Here is a 22117-nt window from a genome sequence, read left to right on the forward strand (position 1 = left end):
GGCCACCGTGTCTTCATGAAGAAATAGCTTCTCTTTTGCCGCCAGTCTAGACAATGGACCGGCAGAGCGACACGGAACAGGAAGTTAGCCAGACTTTACCAACTAACCCCCTGTAATAGTCTCTGAGCGGATGGAAAATGGATATGAAGTGGGCGATTATTATTTGGGTGTTTCGTTTCACAGAGTTTGGCAAAGTGTTTGTTTGTTCACTCATATTTAGGCGTTTTACATTTCAAGGCCACTTTGGTATTCTTTTTATAAATCTTTCAGTTAATTCATTAACTTTTCCTTCTTGTGTGATTATTGTTAGACTGCGGATTTTTATGTAAATTCATATTTTCATGGATACAGTTGAAAGAGTAGGAGTTAAGCAAAACTTCGGATATTTTATTGTATAACGTTAACGGTGAAAAATTTCATTTTACACATATCAGAAGAATTAATTTTTTAATCTAAAATACTCTTTTATTATTTTTACCGAATACCATCTCCAACATCTCGATATTTCTCTAACCATTCACATTACGAATTCCTGTGAAATAATAGCTTTTATTCACATTAAGAGGGATTATTACGCCTATATAGATACTGATAATTTGGAAAGTTGAGAGAGAGAAAGAGAAAGAGAGAAGTCCCTAAATCATGGCTTTCTTCGCGTACGTGAACTAACGAGGCGATCTCCACGAATCGGAAATGCTTTAATTAATAGTTGGTCCGCGCTTTCAGATTCTATATCACCGGATTACGAACCAAGGTGGGTCGATCACGGTACCTAGATATTATAAGACGATAACATACGAGGCGAAAGCAACCTCGGACCAACGAGAGATCGAGCCTATCGACGATCTCTATCGACTCTTAATGGTACCGATTAACGAGTGCCGATGTCAAAAGCACACTCACCTCGTTAACGCCCACGCATTTCCGTTAATTAATTCCGCACAGATCGTGTATCCTCGTAAATACACCCAGAGCCCAGTGTCGTTTCACGTTCAGATGGTGAATTTATGAATGCGGAAAATGGGAATCGTTGGTCTACTTCCAACCAGATGAAACGGTGAATGAGTTTTCGAACCAGGATATACAGAGTAGACTACAGCGAAATACAGGAGCAATATTTTGTTGCGATATTCATGACTTGTAATGGTGAGGGAAAGTTGCCTGTTGTAGTGGTAATTTAAGCTGTTAAAATCTGAATTCGATCAATAAATTTGCTGAGGTGCAGCAAACTAAAGAATTATTTTTATCGCTTTTAACAGTTTCTCATGATCTCTGTAATTCACGTTTTATTTTCCTGTTTTATATTTTTCTTACTATATAACAATATTTGTCACAGACTCGTAACACGGATTTATAAGGATCGAAAGTAATGTCAATAACGATCATTATGTCACTAGAATTATTATTCGCACGATATGATTGCTAACATAATTTCATATTAAATTTCGAATTAAAAACATCAGCAAACAAATCGAAAAGGATTATCTAAATTCATTTGAATTGCTGAATATTTCACACGCATTTCGGAACGATTAGCTGTGTTTTATGATACAGTCGATCAAGCAGGGACACCATTTCTGAGATTGGACAAGTCGATCGCGCCTATATGATCTGTACTCTGCGATTAATTTTCGCACTAAGGTTATCCAATCACAGGTTATCACCGCACGGTCAAATAAATCAACGGTATCGATCGTCATTGACACCGTTGCGGAATCGAACGCGTTATGTATATCTATGTCGAAATCAAGGAACGCTTGACTTCGCTTTTCGTCGAGTGGAACGTGATTAGCTAGATCGAAGATGAATGCCTTGGTATTAGTACACGTGGCAGGTGTATCCGATTATAATGCTCTATGTATAGGATCGGACGAATGCTCGACGAATTGCCATATCACACTGATTCTATACATATAGCGAATGAGTGTAGCGATTCGAACGTCGATTAAATACTATCGTATCGGAGCAGCTGAAGAATATGGAAGGTATACAATAGATTGTTGGCTGTTGTTGACACAAACAGGAGAAAATTGAGTCGGTGAGGTTCAAGTGCAGAGACAAATTTCCAAACACCTTTTTAGAAGTATTTGAAGCGTCAAGATTTATCGTATCTTGAGATTAATCACACTTTCTGTAGATGTCCTAATACTTATGAATGGGAACGTATGGCGTTGCACGAAAAGTAATCGAATGGTCGCAGCGTCAACAATTTGAACCGTGACGTAGTGCGTCGTTAGTGTCCCGAGTATTGTTGTGGGCTCAGGATGTTCACGTTACGAGGGCGGGGAACAGATAAATTGCTCGTTGAAACAAAACGATCTTGTCGACTCTGTCAGGGCTGCTGCGTGGGTGGGAGGCTGGAATCATGGATTGGCGCTTTTCAGCGCGTCAGATCGCTCCTCAAAAGGACACGAATACCACTGTAACCATTTCGTTCGAACATCCGCGAATCGTGTTCCTATTTTTTACGATCACTTTCGATTCACTACGAAACTACTCGTTCGCAATTCCGAGATTCTATAACCTGTTTTACATGTTTTTCAGTGGGTACAATAATCCACGCTCCGATGGATTTTTATATTTTCGTTGAAGAGAATACAACATTTTTATAGAACGTTTAAGCAGCAATCTAATTATACTTTTTATAATTGATCAGTATCTCGATAAAATACATGGTTCTTCAAATGCAAAGTATTTTACTTCGCAACGTGCAGAAATACTTAGAAAAATACTAATTATGAAAAGTTATTCAAATATTGTTATACATATAATTCTATGGATTTTATTAAGTTTTCAGTTTATCCAATCAAGATGTATTTTTAAAGCATCAAATATACATATCTTTCGATTTAAAAGAAGAGTCTTCTAAGTCTTCCTCATAAAATCGCATACATCCACAAATTTCTTAAATTCAGAATATATAAATTTCTTTTTACGGCCTTTAAATGGAAACCACGACGTTCAATGATCCAATATCGAAAAAGCGTACAACATAATTCCACGAGAAATAGAAACTAAGTATTTCTAATTCGCCCAACCATAAGTGACATCCTTTCAAGGTCGCGAAAGCAAACCACTCAATGTCCCATAATCTTTAAAAATCTTTGAATTATTTCTAGATTTAAGCATTAGATTCAGCTAGAATCAAGCATACGATAATCACTCATTATTTACATTATAGTACTACGCCAGAATAATTTACTTATAATTCTCAATGAGAATTGATTGTAAAATTCTTACAAATAAAAAAAAACCTTTGGATTATGATAATTTGCTGTAAATCGGTCAGCACGATCGACTCTCAGCTGTCGTGAATACGATCTGTTCAGCGATAATGATCGATCGCGTGGGTGACGGAACGAGTCTGCCTGGTTTTCGGTTAGAAAATGCAAAAAGTCAACCGTTGACTGAATTTTACACGGAAAGAAGATGCGTGTTAACGTTTCTCGCACACGAACGACCGTCGAACCGCACGACTCTCTTGAAATGGTGATGTTTCAGTTTCTCACGTCATTGTAACATCGCAGGTCGTGAAAAAAGAGTACACACGTGCATTAATTATTCCGACGCTCGTTTATGACGTAGGGAATTATGTTCTGGGAGTTGCGAGTATTCTCCTGGATCCTGTCGATGCTTTTTGCTCTGTGATTTTAGACGTGGAACAACCTTTTTTTTATTTACGGTTAGAAGGAAGCTTTTGTCATATTTGGGAGATAATAAAGATAATGGATCCGTAATAAGCCTAATTTTGAAAATAATTTGCTGTAGGTATAGTAATTTCCTGGTATTTTTATCCATAAAAGATTTTGATATCTCTATGTTCAAATATAGTAGATAATTTATTAAGAAACCTAATTTTTTAAATAATTCAATGCAAGTATAATAATAATATTCTTGTGTTTCTTGCATAGAAAATTATATTCGTTTCCATGGGAGGAATTTCGCTTGGATGAGATTTTAACGAATTAAGATTTAAGATTAGAATTTTCGATTAAACTCTTTAATTATTAAATTAATTTAAATTAAAGATTAAGATTTTCGAGACAATTATTTGTTAAAATTATATAGTGTGACCATTAATAAATATTTCGAAATGGAGACTTTATACTTGTGTAAAATGATACAATACTTTTTATAGTATAATATAATATAATATTGTAGAACGTGAAAATCCTGTTGTAGAAAAAAACTAAAAATATTGGATCGATGTGCAACTAATTTTCGTATATTTCGTTTTTCTCTTTTTTTTTTAAATCCTTTCGCTACGAAGGACGCGCATTCACGTCACGATAAAACAGACGCTTGTTTATGAAGGGCGCGCATATGCTGTACACTCTAAACAGCAAGTAAACACGCGCTGTTACACGCCGGAAAGTCAGCGGAAAAACGCGGAACCAAGCTGGCTTCTCGTGTAAATCGCAAAATATAAATGCAGTTGTAAAACGTACAAATTTTACCTCACCGGAACAATGGAATTATCATACTTCCATGAGCAAAACGCGAACAAGCAAATTGAAGAAAAAAAAATTAAGAATTATTTCCCATTTGATATTATTTATTTAATCTTTTTATATTTCTTCTTGTTGATTCACTGTTTAAATAGTTCATTGTTAATAGTTGAATATTTCTGTGATTTCCAATTTTCATATATTCGAATTTATTTCAAACTTTATCAATATGATCATGCTAATCGAGTCTCATAACAGCGATAACAAAATTTCAAAATATTTGTATAACACTCGTAATATGCGAGTGTTCGAATACTTTTAATAAGCTTGTGTATGTATGATATAGTTGTATTAGCGTACAAAACTTTAACCGGCGCAGTTTAAAGAAATCGTAAGTTGACTGAAAAAGAATTCGAAATGAAATGTTGCGTTAACGCAACGTTATCTCCTAATATCTTAAGCACATTTCCACGCATAAAACAGCCATAAACGGAGAATTCTTTGGTGAAAATCATCTCGACTCGAGATTCTGGGAACGCGGTGCTCGCAAACGAATCGTCTGCGGTTCACAATGCCTTGAAAGAGAGTTGGAGAGGAGCCGATAAACGATTGGCCGCTCGTAATAACTCCTTTAACGAGCCGATAATGCCTCAAGATGAAAAAAATGAATGTTCGTTTGCCGTGCTGAAATATAAGCAACGAACGAGAAGGAAAAGGAAAGAGGGTGCAAAACGAGTAGCACGTTTCTGCAGTCTGGTAATCGAATGATATATCCTACCATTCATGCTAGGAAAGCGTTCGTAGAGAACAGAAGCGCAAGAGTCCACGGGGAAATGGGCCAGAGCTTAATTCCTTTCCCATTGGAATTTATGTGCTGCGCGGAAACAACGCGTTCGAGACAGACGAAAGGTGTAGTAGAGCGTGTTTCAAAAAGTTGTGTCTTTCTCATCAACTAATTGACTTTATTTAATTCTATGATTATAACCCAGACAACATTTTTGTCCATAGACTTCTTTCATTATCTCCATCTTTAGTATCATATTTTACGTATAATCATATTTATGATCCACTAAGAAAAAGCAGTTTTCACGATTATTTATAACTTGAAAAATATGCATTTCTCTGGTCTGTTCCGATTACTAAACTTAAATTTGTCTCACTGTTATCTAACACCTTATAAAAAGACACGAAAAGGCGGTGGTCGTTGAAGATCAGATGCGTCGAAGCACGCGCGTTTGAGTGGACGTTCAGTGGAGCAGCTTGATACGACATCGAGCCTGTTCTTTCTCTTTTTCCACCATCTTTTTTCCTCTACAAGCAAGATCTAAGCCATGGACCGTGGAAAAGTGATGGTTTGCTGGTGTTCCCGCGAGGAATTTTTCTTTGGAAAATGGAAGGGGATCGAAATCAAAGGAGCGCCGGTCCGTGTGAATTCAAGTGCGCGTCTTGGGGGATCTTGAAGGTCTGTGTACGCGTCCGCTCGGTTTCAACGCGGTGAAAGAAAGAAAGCGTGGAGGAAAAAACGTGCCCTGCAGCACGCTCGACTTCCGCTCATCGCCGATTAACGATCCTCGATTAGAATTTACTGACTCGTGAAATGGAACGTTATTACTTTTATACCTCCTTCTTTTCGCACGTTTTGCGCTATCTACGCGCTGTCTTTGTCTTCTGGCCGTTGTTTGATATAAGTAGCGATAAAGTTGAAATAACTGTGTGAATTATTCAATCTTTGTTGAACTTATGAATATGACTCTGTCTTGAAGCAATTATCAAGGGAAAGTATGTTCTTAAAATTCAAAAATACAATATTAAAGTCAAACTATACTAGAGGCTTCTTAAAATTCTAAGATGTAGTAACAATCCTAGTCAAAATATAAATGACATTCTTTTCCGAAAAAGCAAGAACACTATAACATTTCTGGCTATCGATCTCTCGTGACTATCGGGAAGCGAATCGCATAAAATAGATAATTCAACATCGATTTCCCTCGATTTTTCGCATGAAACAGTGATTCGAACCTTCGTTTCTTCTTCTTTTATCTTACACTCGTGTGCGCCGCATCGATAAAGCTAATTTTATTTTCCGCGGTGTTTCCTCGCCGCAAAATTCGATGGTTGTTACGCGAAGAAAGAAAAGTAGAAAGATTCGAACTCCCTTTTTTTTTCTCTCTATCCGTTCTTTCCACCCTCCAGACTTTCTTTCTCCGGCAGTTTCGCAGCCTCTCTTCATTCCCGTGGCGCGTAAATTCTAATGGGAAACGAATTAAGCCCTTTTTCCTCCCCTAACCAGGGAACGAGTCACTCTCGAGATCCGTCTCTCGAACCCGTCGAGTTTCCATTTTGTTCGCTGAAAAAACGACCGCCCTTGCCGCCATTCTACACAGTTTAAGGAACGAGAAAGACGAGAATGGAAGAATTGGCGATGAAGAGAGAGAATGAGACGACGCAATCATGTTCACGTGTGCACCCGTTGATGTATACATAAAACGTATGCGGAAACCACGCATAAACCACTTATCAATACGTCAATCATAAACAGCGCATTGAAGTTATACATACTGTTGCTTTTACACAAGTTTTCAAACGGACAACTAAAATTTATTATTTGTTATTAATTTCTCACTAATTTGTACATTTCGCTAATGTTCATATACCGTTGCTAAAAACCAGTTAGTGTTCCAATTCTTACACGCAAAATTCTTTTTCGCAAAATACACTTTGTATCTTCTATGAAGATATCTTTTCCCTTGCCTTCAGAGATAAACAATTGAATCAAGTTTTTGTGTTTTTCAAAAACCTTTGCCTGATTTATTCATTTTTCCAATGTGGAGTGTCTCATAAATTGTTTTATAGACCATTGCAATAATAATATTTCAATTACCTTTCGAAATTTCCAATTCTGTGGGAATTAATCTCAAACAACGCACAACCGAAAGACGTCCTCTGGATCGAGCCAAGAACTGAAAAATCCAACGTGTTTTCCATAGAAACGTGCGTAAACTCCGAGTGACCGAGGCGCAAAGTCCTCTCGACTTCTTTTTCCGATTCGACTTGCCGGCGTTAGAGGAGAAAAATCTTTAAAAATGAAAGGGCGTACTGCCGTCCGTTGCATGGCCATAGAAAAAGAGGGGCAGAAGTGTCGAAAGAGAGAGAGAGAGAGAGAGAGAATGCAGGGCTGTGATGGACGAAAGGATTTTAATTGGAAGCCAGAGGAGGGCAACGATGGTGGTAGCGTTGCCTGGCCAAAGCTCGAGATAGGGTGAGGTGAACCGTGAGGGGAGGGTGCTGGAGGAAGGTTAGAGAGATGGAAGGGATAGTAGAGGCCGCTATGGTGGTTCTTTACCCTCGTTCTTCGCTCCCTTTATCCTCGACTACGTACATTTTCGCGCGCGCGTACACCGCCTTGAACACGCTGTAATATACGTGTCTCTGTCTCTATATATATTCGTGTTCATGAGTATTGGGACACTTAGGAAGAGTTAAGTAGGCTTCAAATGTTATTAGGAAATTATTGTAACCTTTAAGAATTATTATCTCATTTGAAACTTGAATAATATTAGGATCTTATTAAAGACTTTAAGAATGATTATCTTATACGAAATCTTAATATGAAGAATCCACGTATTCAATATTGTAATAACAATTATACTAGTAAAATATATAGTATAAAATAATGAGAAATAATACTTAGCATTTTGTTGTGGAATCAAGAGTTAGAGTAAATCGGTCAAAGAAGATGGTATTAGACAGCTTAAATAAACGATTGTGATTGAAATATACGAGGATTATGTGAGAATACACGGGTGGCCGATAATTTATGGGCCGGCTGACACCACGACATTTAGTTGTATAATAATATCGCGAACACGGTTGATCGGTTAGTATTCCAAAGTTCTCGTGAAAATTTGCCGGCAGCGCAACGCGCGCTGGCTACTATATCAATTTGCCGTAATTGAATTGCGTTTCGATGAAATATACCAGAGCCGACTAAAGTGGCGCTATCGAGAGCCGCTCGTTCGATTGAAACGGTCACAAAAGGAGAATCATTTTTTACCATCGAAATCGGCCCAACCTACTATGGCCACCAAAACCGAGCTTTGTCGTGCTGAATTATCTAAACATCGAATACCATATGAATCATGATCTAAAGGATTCTTTTGCGCCGAATGGGATGTAAATTTTTACTATAAAATACATAAATTAAATTTCTTAAAAAACAACAGACAATGCACAAAAATATATAGCATATTGTTTTGTAAAATATATAGACGTTTCAATGTATGTATAAAGTATTGTAGCTCTTGCATCCATAAATTAAATCTTGTTATAATGAAAAAACAACTTACAATGCAGACAGGTACACAATATATTTTCCATAAGATATATATTGTAGTATATGTATAAAATGTCGTAGTTCTCAAGATCATAAATTAAATTTTTCATATTAAAAACCAGCAGACGATGCAAATAGGTCTACAATGTATATCTATATCTTTTAATAAAATATATGGGTATTCTGCTATATAAAATCTTGAATGAGCAAAGATCTATGACTAAATTAAAAACAATTTTTATATGTTACGGGTACGTGCGTTAAGTGGTTAAATAAATTATCGTCTCATCGCTTTGAACACCGTATCGAACCACCATGACTAACAACTATAAATAGGACTTTGTAATTTCTACTATCTTCCATAACTATCTACGACTATTTTATTCTTCTAGTAAAAAGAGAATATATTATTTTAAATTATGTATTATATGTTAAAGCTATTTTTTTCATATTTCGAATCACGTCGAAGGAAGGGTATATATTTGAAAATGAACCTTCGAATAACGTGAATAACCTGGCCTGTAAATTTTCGAAGCAACCGATCAAAGTCGATCAAAGTTTCCAACTTCGACACCGAAACTTTCCAGAAAGAGAGAAGGGAAGGTGGTGGTGTCTGTAAAAAGACAAGATCGACGTGTCCCGACTGAAAACGTACATCCGGAAGGGCTTCTGACGCAGGATGTGAATTATATCCTGCCTCGTGCCGAGATAATTATATTCTGGTGGATCCAGACAGGCATGAACGCAGACCCTCTATGAAAATATTATCGAAAGAATATTTCTGGTCCTTTTATCAGCCAATACGACGCATGTCAGGCCACTTTTGAAGTGTGTTCGATTTCTAGCATCTAGGATCTGTTTCATTTATCACGAGATTATCTTAATTAACAAATACACATCCACTCTTTCATCTTTCATTATCCACAAAAAAAGAAACAAAGAGCTAAAAAGCCACGGAAAATGCTCTCGATTACATATCATATCACAATTTATAATTGTCACCTTTCATTTTTTGAATAACCTTACTCTAAAAAAAAATAAGGACAAAAAACAAATCGTAGTATATAATACGCAATTGCGAGTTGCATTCGGTATGCTGTTGGTCCATGATCTCGATCCTATTACACGAATTCGTTTCGGGATCGCGATTCCCATGGTACACGGGAACCCAGACTTACGCGTACACACATTTTTTCCCCCATGGCGTACTCGTTTTAGTATTAATTCGTTCCGGTTCGAAAGCTAATCCAGACACGAGGCTAACCCTTGTCCATTTTCCTCCGTTCCACTCCCCAAAATACATCGATTTCGGTCTGGTGATACGTGACCAGGGATCCCAATCGTTTGCTCACTTCTCCCCATCGTACCAACGGTAAACGTTACGCTACCATCTTCCTCCATGTCGCGTTTTACTTCTGAACGATTTAACACTGGCCACGATTTCCTACAAAAATTAATTCCACGCTCTGTAGAGTTTATTCGGAAATTTTATCACGAACGCCCACTCTCGTGATTTTTTTTTTTTTAACCAATAGGGTATACATCGACGAAGGTTTACAATTCCTCTCCCTCTGTTGTACTTTTCGATTTTTGTCGAAGGGTAAATTGGAGCGAAACGTCCACGATTACAGGCAATTTCTCGGTCGATGTTGGTAAAGTAGTACGTGTTTCGGGAAAGATTAATTCGATTCTGTAAGCGAGCATATTTTTCAGAATTTGTCCAGATTAAGATTCGAGCAAATCCTGACATTCTTTTGAAGTTGGAGAATTTATGATAACGAGCATTAAGAATTAACGAGCGAAGTCAATCAGCAAGTCGATCAAGCTCATTAATAACGAAACATAAAACAAAAGCCAGAGACATTTGTTATTTGGTCAGACAAATTCGAACATTTAGAAAGCCATAGGAACATCTCCACTTTCCCAAGCCGCAATTACCATAAATCAAACCAGTAATCCCAAGTGTCTCGCCTAACCTACAACACACATAAACCTATTTCTACGCGCGACAGCTAATCGTAAGTGCTAACAAGAAAGCAACAGAGAAATCACGACGCTCTTTTTTTCGTTTGCTCTTGATTCCGATCGAAGACGCATGCCACGCGGAACGAACGTAAGCGAAAAAGGAAGAAAAGATTCTTCAGGTATATCTTTGGCGGAGGCTCCCTTCTCTAATAAATTCCATTAGACATGGGCTCTTGCTCGCCCCATATTATGTTACGCGTTTCGACGTGCATTTTCAATGGGCGCACATCCATTACGCGGCCCGGTGCGACAACAACCGTCCTTGCCCCGCTCATTCAACAAAATCCTTTTTTCTCGGGACCACTGGGTCCTCTTTTCCTTTCTAACGTTTTCATCGTCGCGTTTACGGGACCCATGGCGCTGAATCTTTAAAGAAAGAGGACCTAGTAGGTTCAAGCAACCGAGTACAATTCGATTCACCAATAGGACTCAGCTTCTCCCGCAACATGTTTGTCCTGTATTTGTAGTAGCGATGAACTCAAGTAGGTTCACCGATGGATCAACTACGCTCCAAGCTCCTATGTAGTAATTCACAGAAACATTCGGACGTTTATAATAGAAACTTTGTACGAATTATTACGCGTATTATACGAAACTTTCCCAAGTTTCACTAGCGTTATAATGGTACGCGACTGCCGTGATTATATCGAGAAAATTTAAAATTCATTTAAAAATGTATATAAATACAAGATACTTGTTTCAAACACACATTTAGCAAAAAATTAGTACAAGTATAGTCTGAAAACAAATTGCCTATGTCGCACCATGACCTATAAATTATGGAAATTAAGAAGTTAAGAAATAAGGAAGAAATATATACACTTCTAGATTCTTCAAAGTAAACTCTTGAAACTTTTGAGACTTACTTGCTGAGTCTTTGTAGGGCTGAGCCCATGGCACTGAATCTGGGAAAAGAGAGGACTTGGTAGGTTCAAGTAACCGAGCATAATTCGATTCACCAATAGGACCCAGATTCTTCGGCAACGTGCTCGGTCTGTATAGCACGAGACTCATCCTGGATTACGGGATAGTGAGGTAGCCTTGGTCGACCTGGCGCTGATTCTTTATGTAGTTGCTGTCCTCGTCGTTGCTCTTTTCGTCCTTTTGACGCGACCCGATCGGCAGAGAAGAAAGGATCGACCGTGTAACGACCGACACAATGACTACTCCCGCCGATCTATTAGGAAGAATAACGACGTGCTGCGAAGAGTCTTCTGCTTCGATGGCTTCTTGCTATTCTTCTTTGCCTCCTGATGCCTGGACGCAAAGTTACTTATGCTGTTATGTCAATGGCGGCTTGTAGATTTTGGAAGTGGATCGAGAGGTATTGTGATGATTCTGTTGAGTTGACGAATACGGTGTGATTAATGCTACTGGTGTTCCCTTTGTTGTGGGATAGGTTGAAGCTGTTCGAATCTTTCCTAATGATATTAAAAATAATAGTTACATGCGTCTTTTAAGAATTTTCAGAAGCCCGGAAATTGTCAAATTTCTTCTATTTCTATTATTCTTTGATAAAGCTTCAATACTGTTCGGATTAGAAAATTAACTCGTAGTACATGACATTATATGTGAGAAAAGATTGACGACGATACATATATATATATTTCAAGTGCATTTTACACTTGGAACTTTCATAGGAAATAGACCATTTATTATTAGAAATTATTACTAAAATAGTATTTGAAACTATAAAAATATACTACATATAAATACTATATAACTACGTAAATATACTACAGAAGTACAAGAAAACTACACGGAAGATCTTTAACAGTTCCGATTTTGACGATTCTATTTCAATTTCTTGATTTGTATCGTACGTATTAAGGACGAAATACCGAATACGAAGGTTGAAACTATTTTAATTCGATCTTTATACATTTTATCGGAATATTAATACATCAACGATACTATTAAAGTTTACTGGGTTAAGATATACAACAATTAATATGACACTAAACGTTACTAATATGACAGTAATTGACACAAAATGATACTTGACAGATCTTAAAATTTACTCGTGCATACTGTATTTGTATCTAAATATATTTTGTACAAAATATAATATTCGCCATTCGGAAGAAAAAGAAAGAAATTGTTGGTCATTGTACCGTAACAAATAAACATATAGAGAATATAATTAAACAATTCTATGTAAGTTCATAAAATTCATTCGTAAACGCGGCAGATAATTCGAGATGAAGCAAGTTTATTTATCGACGCAAAGAGGTTTCCGCAGTGAAACGGAAGAGAACGAAAAAAATTGTAGTCGTATAGAGGTTTTCGAGTTATTCAAGCTTCGATTGTACGTAATATTAGATTACTTGTGGAAGAGACCATTGGTTCTCATTCTTTCATTTTCCTCGACGTTAGCTTGATGTCATTGCAATTTACATGTCCGAGGCTTCTTTGGTGAACCGATGCATGCTACTGGTAACACAAAATGGCGGGTCGCCCCTCGGGGGAAAATGTCGAAACTGAGAAAGTTCGCTCGTAAAAGGGTCGAGTACTCTTAGTTGAAGGCGATGGGGCGAAGGGGTGAGGTAGTGCAAACAGAGCACGAATCGAAATTCCCTCACAAATCGTTGGGGATAAAGAAAAAGTGAGAGACGAGCGATTAGTTGCAGATTGGGAAAGTCTTTGTCATTTTACAGAGTGAAGGTCTTTTTCCACTCCATTTTTAGCATAAGATAAGGTAACTACGATTCGACGAACTAGCACTTATTGCTGTCAATATTCTGCAGTTAATTGTACGATAGACTTAAATCATTTCAACATTCATTCTCCTTATTCGCCGGTTTCGATGGTGTCTTCAATAGAAACTGTTTCAACCTGAAGAAGCGAACCTTGTTTGCCAAATGTCGGAACATGGTGGAAACTAGGTACAACGTATTAAAAGCATGATCGAAACTCGAAGAAGCACGCGTGTCACCTAATCATCGCAAAAGTTTAAAATCCGACATTCTCTCGTCTTTTTCATATCTTTTTTCTTGTGCTTCTTCTTTGGTACCTTCTTGCTCATACCCTTGGAGAAGAGCACCCAGTTCTTTATTCGTTCAGGTTTCTCTCTGCTTCCTGTTGCGTACCAGTCGATCAAATGTCAGAAGGACGTTCTTTACAGGCGTAAAAAAGGGCTCGAAAGGATCCAGTTCATTGGCTAATAGAGAACGTAAAAAGAACGCAGCTCGAGTTTCTTCGACGGTCACCCTATCCGGGGAGCTCTGGTCTGTTAGGCGTTTTAGATTGTGCTCGATACAATGAAAGAGAAAGAGAGAGGGAGGAAGGGAGAGAGAGAGAGAGAGGTAGAGAAGGGGGTGCTTCGAATCTGACCGGGCTTATAATCGACTTAAAGAACCCAGAGACTGCTCCACTTTCCGAGTATCGACTTCGAGGAAATCTAAAAATGAGTTGCGACCCTCTCTATTCGGCTTGCTCGAGAAACTAAATTTATGGAACCGTTGCTCTCGGTACGGGATAACATTCTACATAATGGAATTTCGATTCTTTTTTCCTGAAACTCTTTGAGATGAATGTAGATTTAACGTAGCCTTGCATTCGAAACGCGTCTTTCCAGTCATTTCTGACGCAATTGTGTGAATAAATTAATATAATAATATGATATTATAACAAGCTGAATTGCGGATCTTTGTAGAAATTCATGTTTTCATGAAACGATTAAGGTAATCTGTTTTCTTTTTAAGTGTTATAAGCACTTTCTTTCGGATACTTTATACATTTTTATACGAATCTTTAAATCTCTAAACGATTACTGATTTCATATTGAGCTACCTTTTTGTAGTTTCATCAAATTCAAAACTTCCTGTGCTCCTTCACCTCTGTAAAATCAGACTTACCAATAATTTTCAAAGCCTGTAGCAGGATCGATTTTACACCAAACATTTCGTTCGAACAAGCCACGAATCTGGTATATTGCTTCCTGAAGACCATCGATTGACGCGCGAAAAAAGGATTGTTATAGAAATTCTAACAAAGACTTCCGATACATCGGCGACAAAAAAGAAAGGAACGACAACACATCTTCCGTTATTGGTGTGTGCTTTTTGGAAAAGTGAAGAGGAAAAGAGAAAAAAGAGAGAGAGAAGGGGTGACATTGTTATACCTGGCACAGAGCACTATGACAAAGCTGTGAAACTGCCTTCGAAAAATTTTCATTTCGCATCGTTGCGCAGAGGAGAGAGAGTTTTGCAATTCTGGGTCACTCCCCCTAGTCGTTGTAATCCCTGTAGCGGCGGCGAAAGCCTGGCTGTGTGAAACGTGCCTAATCGCGAGATCGGCTCAACCCTTTCGCCTCGATGAAAACCGCCTGGCCACCTGCCCAGGATTACGCTTAGACATTGTTCGAGTACCTGGAAGAAGACCCGGCCCAGTAATCTAAACCACAACGTTATTTTTAAGCGGGATCGAATTGTCCTTTGAACGTGTTTTAATAGCAGTTGTAATAGCGGTTGCGTGGTATATATTGTTTGGAAAATTCAAAAAAAAATTTTTGATATACGGTATAGATACTATTATTTAATAAAACGCTAATTTTATTAGAATACAAAAGAGATCTAGGCATGCGGTAAAATTATTTAAAACTAAAATAAGAAAGAATCCGAAGGTTAGGCAATAAAACACAAAGCTAACATGAAAACAAATCTAAAGCTCCAAAGATAAAAAAGATCTAAAATTTCTGAAATATTTCAGTTATCGAGATATTCACGGGCATAATTAACAAGTATCCCTTCTCGTTTGTTATAGGGTGTTTGTTGGACAATTCGGCGCCGCGGGGCCCGCCCGATGTGCCACCCCGTAACCCTACAATGAGCCGCGTCAACGGAAGATTGCCAGGAAGTCACGCAGCCAGCGATCACGAGCGTGATCCCGACCTTCAGCCATCCTGCCTCGTACGCACCTCATCAGGCGGCTTCTACAGTATACCAAGTGAGTATTAAGGGTTGCTCAAGGCATTGATTTACGTTCTCAAAGCGAAAAAGAGGCCACGACAAAGACGTGGCAAAGGGGTTTCACTTCCTCGAAACACAAAGTTGTTTACGTATCTCCGCTTGATCAGCTCGATAACTGTTTGAGCTTGTTAAGAAACTGCTGGATAAAATAAGTCAGAGCCGTTCTTTCGATGACGATACGAAAATTATAGTAGATCTGTTGCTAATGTTTCGTACTTGACAAGTTTTGATACACTAAATATTCTATCAGAATTGTTTGTGTCTTTGGTAAATATAAACTATGATTTAAATCGACATTGAATATCGTTTGGGTAAAATTTTATGTATAAAACGTTTTATAAATATTACTCGAATATATGCTTTTGTTTAAACTATTTGATCGAGAGTTTCGAAGATTTCCTAAAAATATTCAAACGTCTTTTTGTGGATTCGAAGTGGTGGATTCTTGGTAATGTTTGCATCGGATCTCTAAATAATCGATCTGTAGATAAACAGAGGCGAACTTTACACCGATCGACATTTTTCCAGGATCTCGGCAGTTTCCCCAGGATGATATCGGTTAAAAGTGTTTGAGAAACAAATATCTAGAGAGTAAGATTGACTGCCTAAGAGACAGTAGATAAGGATTCTGTTTGAGATACGTAGCTTTCGACTTTGCGCCAAGTAAACTCTTATAGCTTTTGCGTTTTTCTGTTTAAACATAGATAGATTCTAACACTGCATCATACATAGCCATAAAGGTATACCTTCTTCAAACGTTATAAAGTTACTTAAGGATTTTTCGATCTTCTCTATTTAACGAGAATTTCATTTTCTATTTAACAAAAGGACGAAACTTCCGAGGACGATTTCCGAGGATACAAAAACTAGCCCTAAAGTGACACGAAGACTGACCCCAAATTCATATTTTCGTCTAATTCGCGTATATAAAAATCCAACGATCAAAAATCTGATAAAAAATAAATTTTTGATCGTTAAGACGACACACCATATGTTATCAACAGCAGTGAATGCGTTTGAAATTGAGAACTGGTTCAAACTTTGAGATGATCTTAGAAGAGTAGCGGTGATTCGAAAGATTCTTTAAAAGTTTAAGAAAACATCGGTGATTTAAAATTGATTATATAGACTTCAGTCGGTTATCACAGTGACTTGTGAAGCTTACTGAACGAAAGTAAAAGGGAAAAGATTCTTGGAAGAAAAGTGTTTGGAGGAGGTGTGTCCACCGATAACACGGACAATGTTTCATCGAGGGCCGTAATAAGAAGGCTTAGCCAAGGAGAGGGAGAAGTGACTGACGTTTCTGACGAGGGTAGTACACGCTGTAATCAGTGGTAACCAATGATGGGCGGGGGTGCGATAATTTTCAAGACGAAGTTTCCTTCTAGCCGCTATCTTATCGGCCAACCAGGACTCCGAGTAGTGTCTAAAAAATTTAACGCTTTTGTTAAAAATTTATTTTCGTTATTTGTCGAAATATCCAAATGAAAGGCTCTTCGTTTATTTTGGAAGAACAAATAGGACCTGTTCCCTAGAAACTTTAAAACAAGTCGTTCTACCTATATAGAATACTTGGAAAAAATTTTAAGAAGTTGATCTGTATAGAATATTCTGAAAAGATGCTGCGAAAAGTGTTGAAAGCTGTAGGAAATTGCTACTCAAATATCTGTCACGTTAATTTTGAATATACTTAACAAAATTAGTAACAGATTCGATATAACCACTGGAAAATGATTCCGAATTTTTAGTTCACAATATGTACATATAATCAGTCATAAAATCTTCAAAGCTACTAAATCCTCTTTTCTAAAAAAAGAAGAGATCCTTCCTCAGTTCTTGGCTTCAATCAGTAGCCCCAAAATTTTCCACATTTTCGCAATAATTTTCCATCTGTGTCGGAGCTGATGACCGAAAAACTACCCTAAGAGGCGCTTAAAACGATTTTCTCTCAGAACCAGCAGCTGGGTTATCGAAATTTACCAGAGACGCACAGCCATGAAATGACGTGCCTCAATGTCCCAACAGTTGAGTGCATTCGACAGAGGAAAAGCATACCGTGAACAGGCTTTTCGAGACGCTTTAACAGCAATCTACACCAACTACAGGGAAAACATAGACGAAAACCGAGCTTTATAATGTTTTGAACAACACAATAAGACGCGTTCCTTCCTTGTTTGGTTATTAACTAAGGACTCTAAATTTTCTACGGTTCAGACGACCCAGGCGCCAAAAATGATCCTCCAGCGAACCTCGGAACACTTGAAAGCTTTACGGCGTTTCAAAAACGTGAGATGCGGCTCGAACGGTGATTTATGATCTCTCGACTTATTGACCCTCGGTTATGACACTGGCTGACGCTTATGACCTTCCACAGAATACTTTAGGCTCCACCTAAGGTCGATCCTTGGTCTTTCACTTTTTTCCTCTCTGGTCTGGTCATCGACACAGCCACCAATCTTTTCTAGGCTTTTGTCCCTTTCGCCGCTGTCGATAATGCACTTCTCGGCTTCGTCGAATCCGTCATCCGAGTGTTTGCGAAATTCTATGGTCATTCATCTTTCCTAACGGTTAGGCGAATCATGGTTGTGGACATTGAGATTGTATCGTTGTTGGAAGAAATACGTGTATTTTCATGTTCCTTGCTATTTTTATACCACAGATACAATTTTTTATAGGTACTTTATTCTTTAATGCTTTAACCAATACGACTTCTTCCTTTATTTTTACAACTCTATTTACATAATATTGTAATGAAAAAAAGTCTCTCTTACATCCCCTATAAATAACGTAATCTCATAAAATTATCTTGAGATCAAACAACAAAATTCTTGCCTCACGAATGCTTTTTTATAGAAACGTGTAAAAGTACCGCATTGAAATACTCTTGGAAACCCTTCGTTTTATTCTTACGTTAGAATTCGTTGCTCCACCCTTCACTCGTTACATATACCTGGTGAGCAGGAAATCGAAGCGTGGGAAGACGAAGGTCCGCAAAAGTAGACCCCAAGCCGCTAATTGCAGGTGTTGCCGGTCGTTCGGCCCCAAAATCCGATGATTATGGCATTTAGGCAGATATCCGTGATTATGGGGATTCTGGACTGCCTCTTTGCCCATTCGTTTTGCTTCTTTATACGTAATTATCCGCCGCACGAGACGACGCCTAATGCCAGGAACCGTAGAAAAAGGGATATGTCTACGATTAGCGTGTCAGAATTGCCTTAATCACTCACCAGACCAACGTGATTTACTTTCACGCATTGGAAATACCTGTCAATGTATAACATGGTGACTATGTTTTATTGACTAAGGTTTTTATTGGTTATTGAGGTTACATCTAGAAAATATCTCTATGTAGATTCTTTTAAGGATTAAATTTTAATTTATATGTGATTTTAATCTGATGGATTATTTAACAAAGTTGTATTTTAATTATAATTATACAATTTATATTATGAGGAACTAAGGCAAAGGGTTTTAAAAAACTGTAGTGCTCTTGCAAAGTTTTCGAATATTGGTTAATTAATTTTTCTCAAGTTCCAGTAAATTTTTTAGTAACGTTAAGTAAGCAAGCGCATTAGCATATATTGACAAAGTAATGCTTGTAGCTACAGAATTTACTTAATTTCAGTAACATCAAGCTAGTAAGAGTTAAAAAAAAGGATAACAAATTTAAACACGAGTGCGTTCACTCGCCAAGTAACATTACAGAATGTTAAATTTATTCAAAAGTGGCTTATGGGGAGTGTTTTTATTTCATAACAATAACCAAAAATATCCAATAATACGTGACAGTCTAAATAGAAATATTTCATCCAATTAAATGCAAATTCTATAATTAAAAAAAGATAACCCACAGGTAACATAAATCGAATATTTATTTTTTATTCATCACAGTTAAATGGACACTCGGAATAACCAAAACCTCTATTCTTTCAAACCATTAAATCAAGTTGGATAAAGCTTTATTTTACTAGTACATTTACAATATTAATTGGACATTTATGTTCTACAAAAATTAGACAAGCAGTTTACTAATATCAGAAATTCTACAATAAATAAATAAACAAACCATCGTGTATTTAAAGATTTTACTAAAGATTAATAAATCGTTTATTAAAGATTAATTGGTGGAAATTTGGAAGAAACCTAATCCAAAGTTAATATATACCAATATTTACTAACCATTCACCTAAACAGAGCTTCAAATCCTAAATCCTCTCATAATAGGTCACAACCTCGCAGGTAGGCCATTTCAACATGAAATCAAAGCCTTTGCAATGGTACTCGATGAATGGCCACCACTGACAGGTTAATTGTACCCTTTTTACCTGTTCGACATATTTATTATACACATTTCTAATTATTCGAGGCACACTTAATTAGAGTGGACACCGCGTATGGGCGGAGCTGACGGAAAAAATGAATTAAACAAATCTTCGCGTCTTCTTTCTTTCTTTTTTACTCGTTATACGACCAGGTAAAGCAGGATTATTCATTATTATTTAAATATCAATCTGCATTAAAGACTAATGGTGCCCCATGATGCACTACAAGTTTGATTATCCGGTGCAAAGTTCAAGATTAAATTTTAAGATATTTTGAAGCTTAGGTGACTCGAATAACCCTATCCTGAAATATGGCGGATAGAGGTTCGCGCATTTTGCGATGCCAGACGCGGCGACCTTTTCTTTACACCGTGTTCCACCGATACAACCCGAAGACGAAGGAAAAAGAGGAAGAAGTGAGACGGTGAACGAGGCCCCGTGTTGAATCGATAAGTACATGATTCATCGTGGTTTCGGTTTGAATTTCAAGCGGCCAGACCACAAGGTGCATAAGGAAAACTGAACACCTTGGAAACACCACAAGATCGTCCCCGTGTAAACGATGGTGGTTTTTCTAGCAGGCCACTCATCGATCCCTCGGACTTTCCTTCGAACCGGATAATTGAAAACGGCGTTGTATAATGAATACTGATATAGACGGAATCATTGTCCTTAAGTATTTTCATTTTCTTCTCACGTTTCATCGTATGCATCGGGTGAATGCGATTGTTTAAAGTGGAGTTGGACGATCATAATTTATACGTTGGTGAAAGAAAGTTGTGTACTCATATGTTGCATACTTACATACTCAGTTGTTCACTTAATAATATTGAGCCATCAACGTATTAATGTGAACGATAAATAATAACTATTTAACTAAACTGGTTAATTAGTATAATACGTTATTATTATTCCTTTTTAGTAGATTATTCTTCTATATTGAACTCACTTAGCGAAAGCATCTTACTGAAAATGTGCAAATTAGAAAAATTAAGTCTGTTATATCTCTCTTTACATTTCTTTTATACAAATATGAAACAAATTATAAATTACTTTCAAAATAAAAGTAAATAATATAATAAGAACTATATAATAAAACAGTTACATTAAAAAAATTATTTATATAATAGAATACGCTTTCCTTTTTTATAGAAAAACTTCGAAATAAGTAATTACTATTTATAGTAATATCGCTTCCAACTTTCTAACTAAACTCGATCTACGTCTGTCAACTACGATATCTTCGAACAAAGCGTTAAACAATTGATAGAACACGATGCAGTGCACATTGTCGGAATTTAATGGGATTAGATCGGTGACTTTTGGATTGCTGCCTCGATTGCCCGACATGTACACCAATGAATTATTTCGTACAGAAAGGACAACAGAGGACCACAGTATGATACTGTATAGAAAGAATCGCGAAGATATTACACGAACGAAGAAAAACTGAGAGAGAGAGAGAGAGAGAGAGAAAGAGAAAGAGAAAGAGAGCGGGAGAGAGAGAGAGAGAGAGACTGAATAAAAGTTGGGTTAGGTAAAAACTAGGGCAACATTTCCCACGAGAAATTTCGTCGATCTGCAACGTAACAAATTGTCTCTATCGTTCTGTTCTCTCTTTTCACAGAGATACCGAAGAATGAGTACAACAACAAGAATCAGTCCACGGGGAATAGTCCAATAAAAGTCGAGCTACAGAACAACATGGACAGGTAAGCCTATCTCATTCTCTACCATACGATTCTATTCTATATAAATAGGCTTCTGTATTTTTCGTTTTTGCTCCTGTAGAAAGATGTGATGCCCGAACAGCAGACAGCGCAATTTTTAAATTTTGCTCGCCCCTAATAATTAAATGTCTGAATTTATTGGAAACTTCTGTATCAGATCCTATCATACTAATTTCATTTGGATCTACAATTACATTAAAATATCACGATTTATTAAATAACAAGTGTATATTTAGAATCAAATATATCATGACAATCGATGTTCCGACGAAATAATTTGCTTGAA

At 37.3% G+C, this 22117-nt stretch overlaps 1 protein-coding gene across 9 annotated transcripts in view; it reads left to right on the forward strand.

Moving 5' to 3' along the window:
- The window catches only part of LOC100746173 (teneurin-m), a 662892-nt gene that overhangs the window by 612897 nt on the left and 27878 nt on the right, over nucleotides 1-22117 (forward strand). For all 9 annotated transcript variants that reach the window (XM_033319245.1, XM_033319253.1, XM_033319252.1 and 6 more), the window contains 2 exons: nucleotides 15571-15753; nucleotides 21729-21813. In XM_033319245.1, the coding sequence (XP_033175136.1) occupies nucleotides 15571-15753; nucleotides 21729-21813 (268 nt within the window). The remainder of the gene's footprint in view (nucleotides 1-15570; nucleotides 15754-21728; nucleotides 21814-22117) is intronic.

The sequence above is a fragment of the Bombus impatiens genome, unplaced genomic scaffold, assembly GCF_000188095.3.
Source record: "Bombus impatiens unplaced genomic scaffold, BIMP_2.2 scf_0142, whole genome shotgun sequence".
Taxonomy (NCBI): domain Eukaryota; kingdom Metazoa; phylum Arthropoda; class Insecta; order Hymenoptera; family Apidae; genus Bombus; species Bombus impatiens.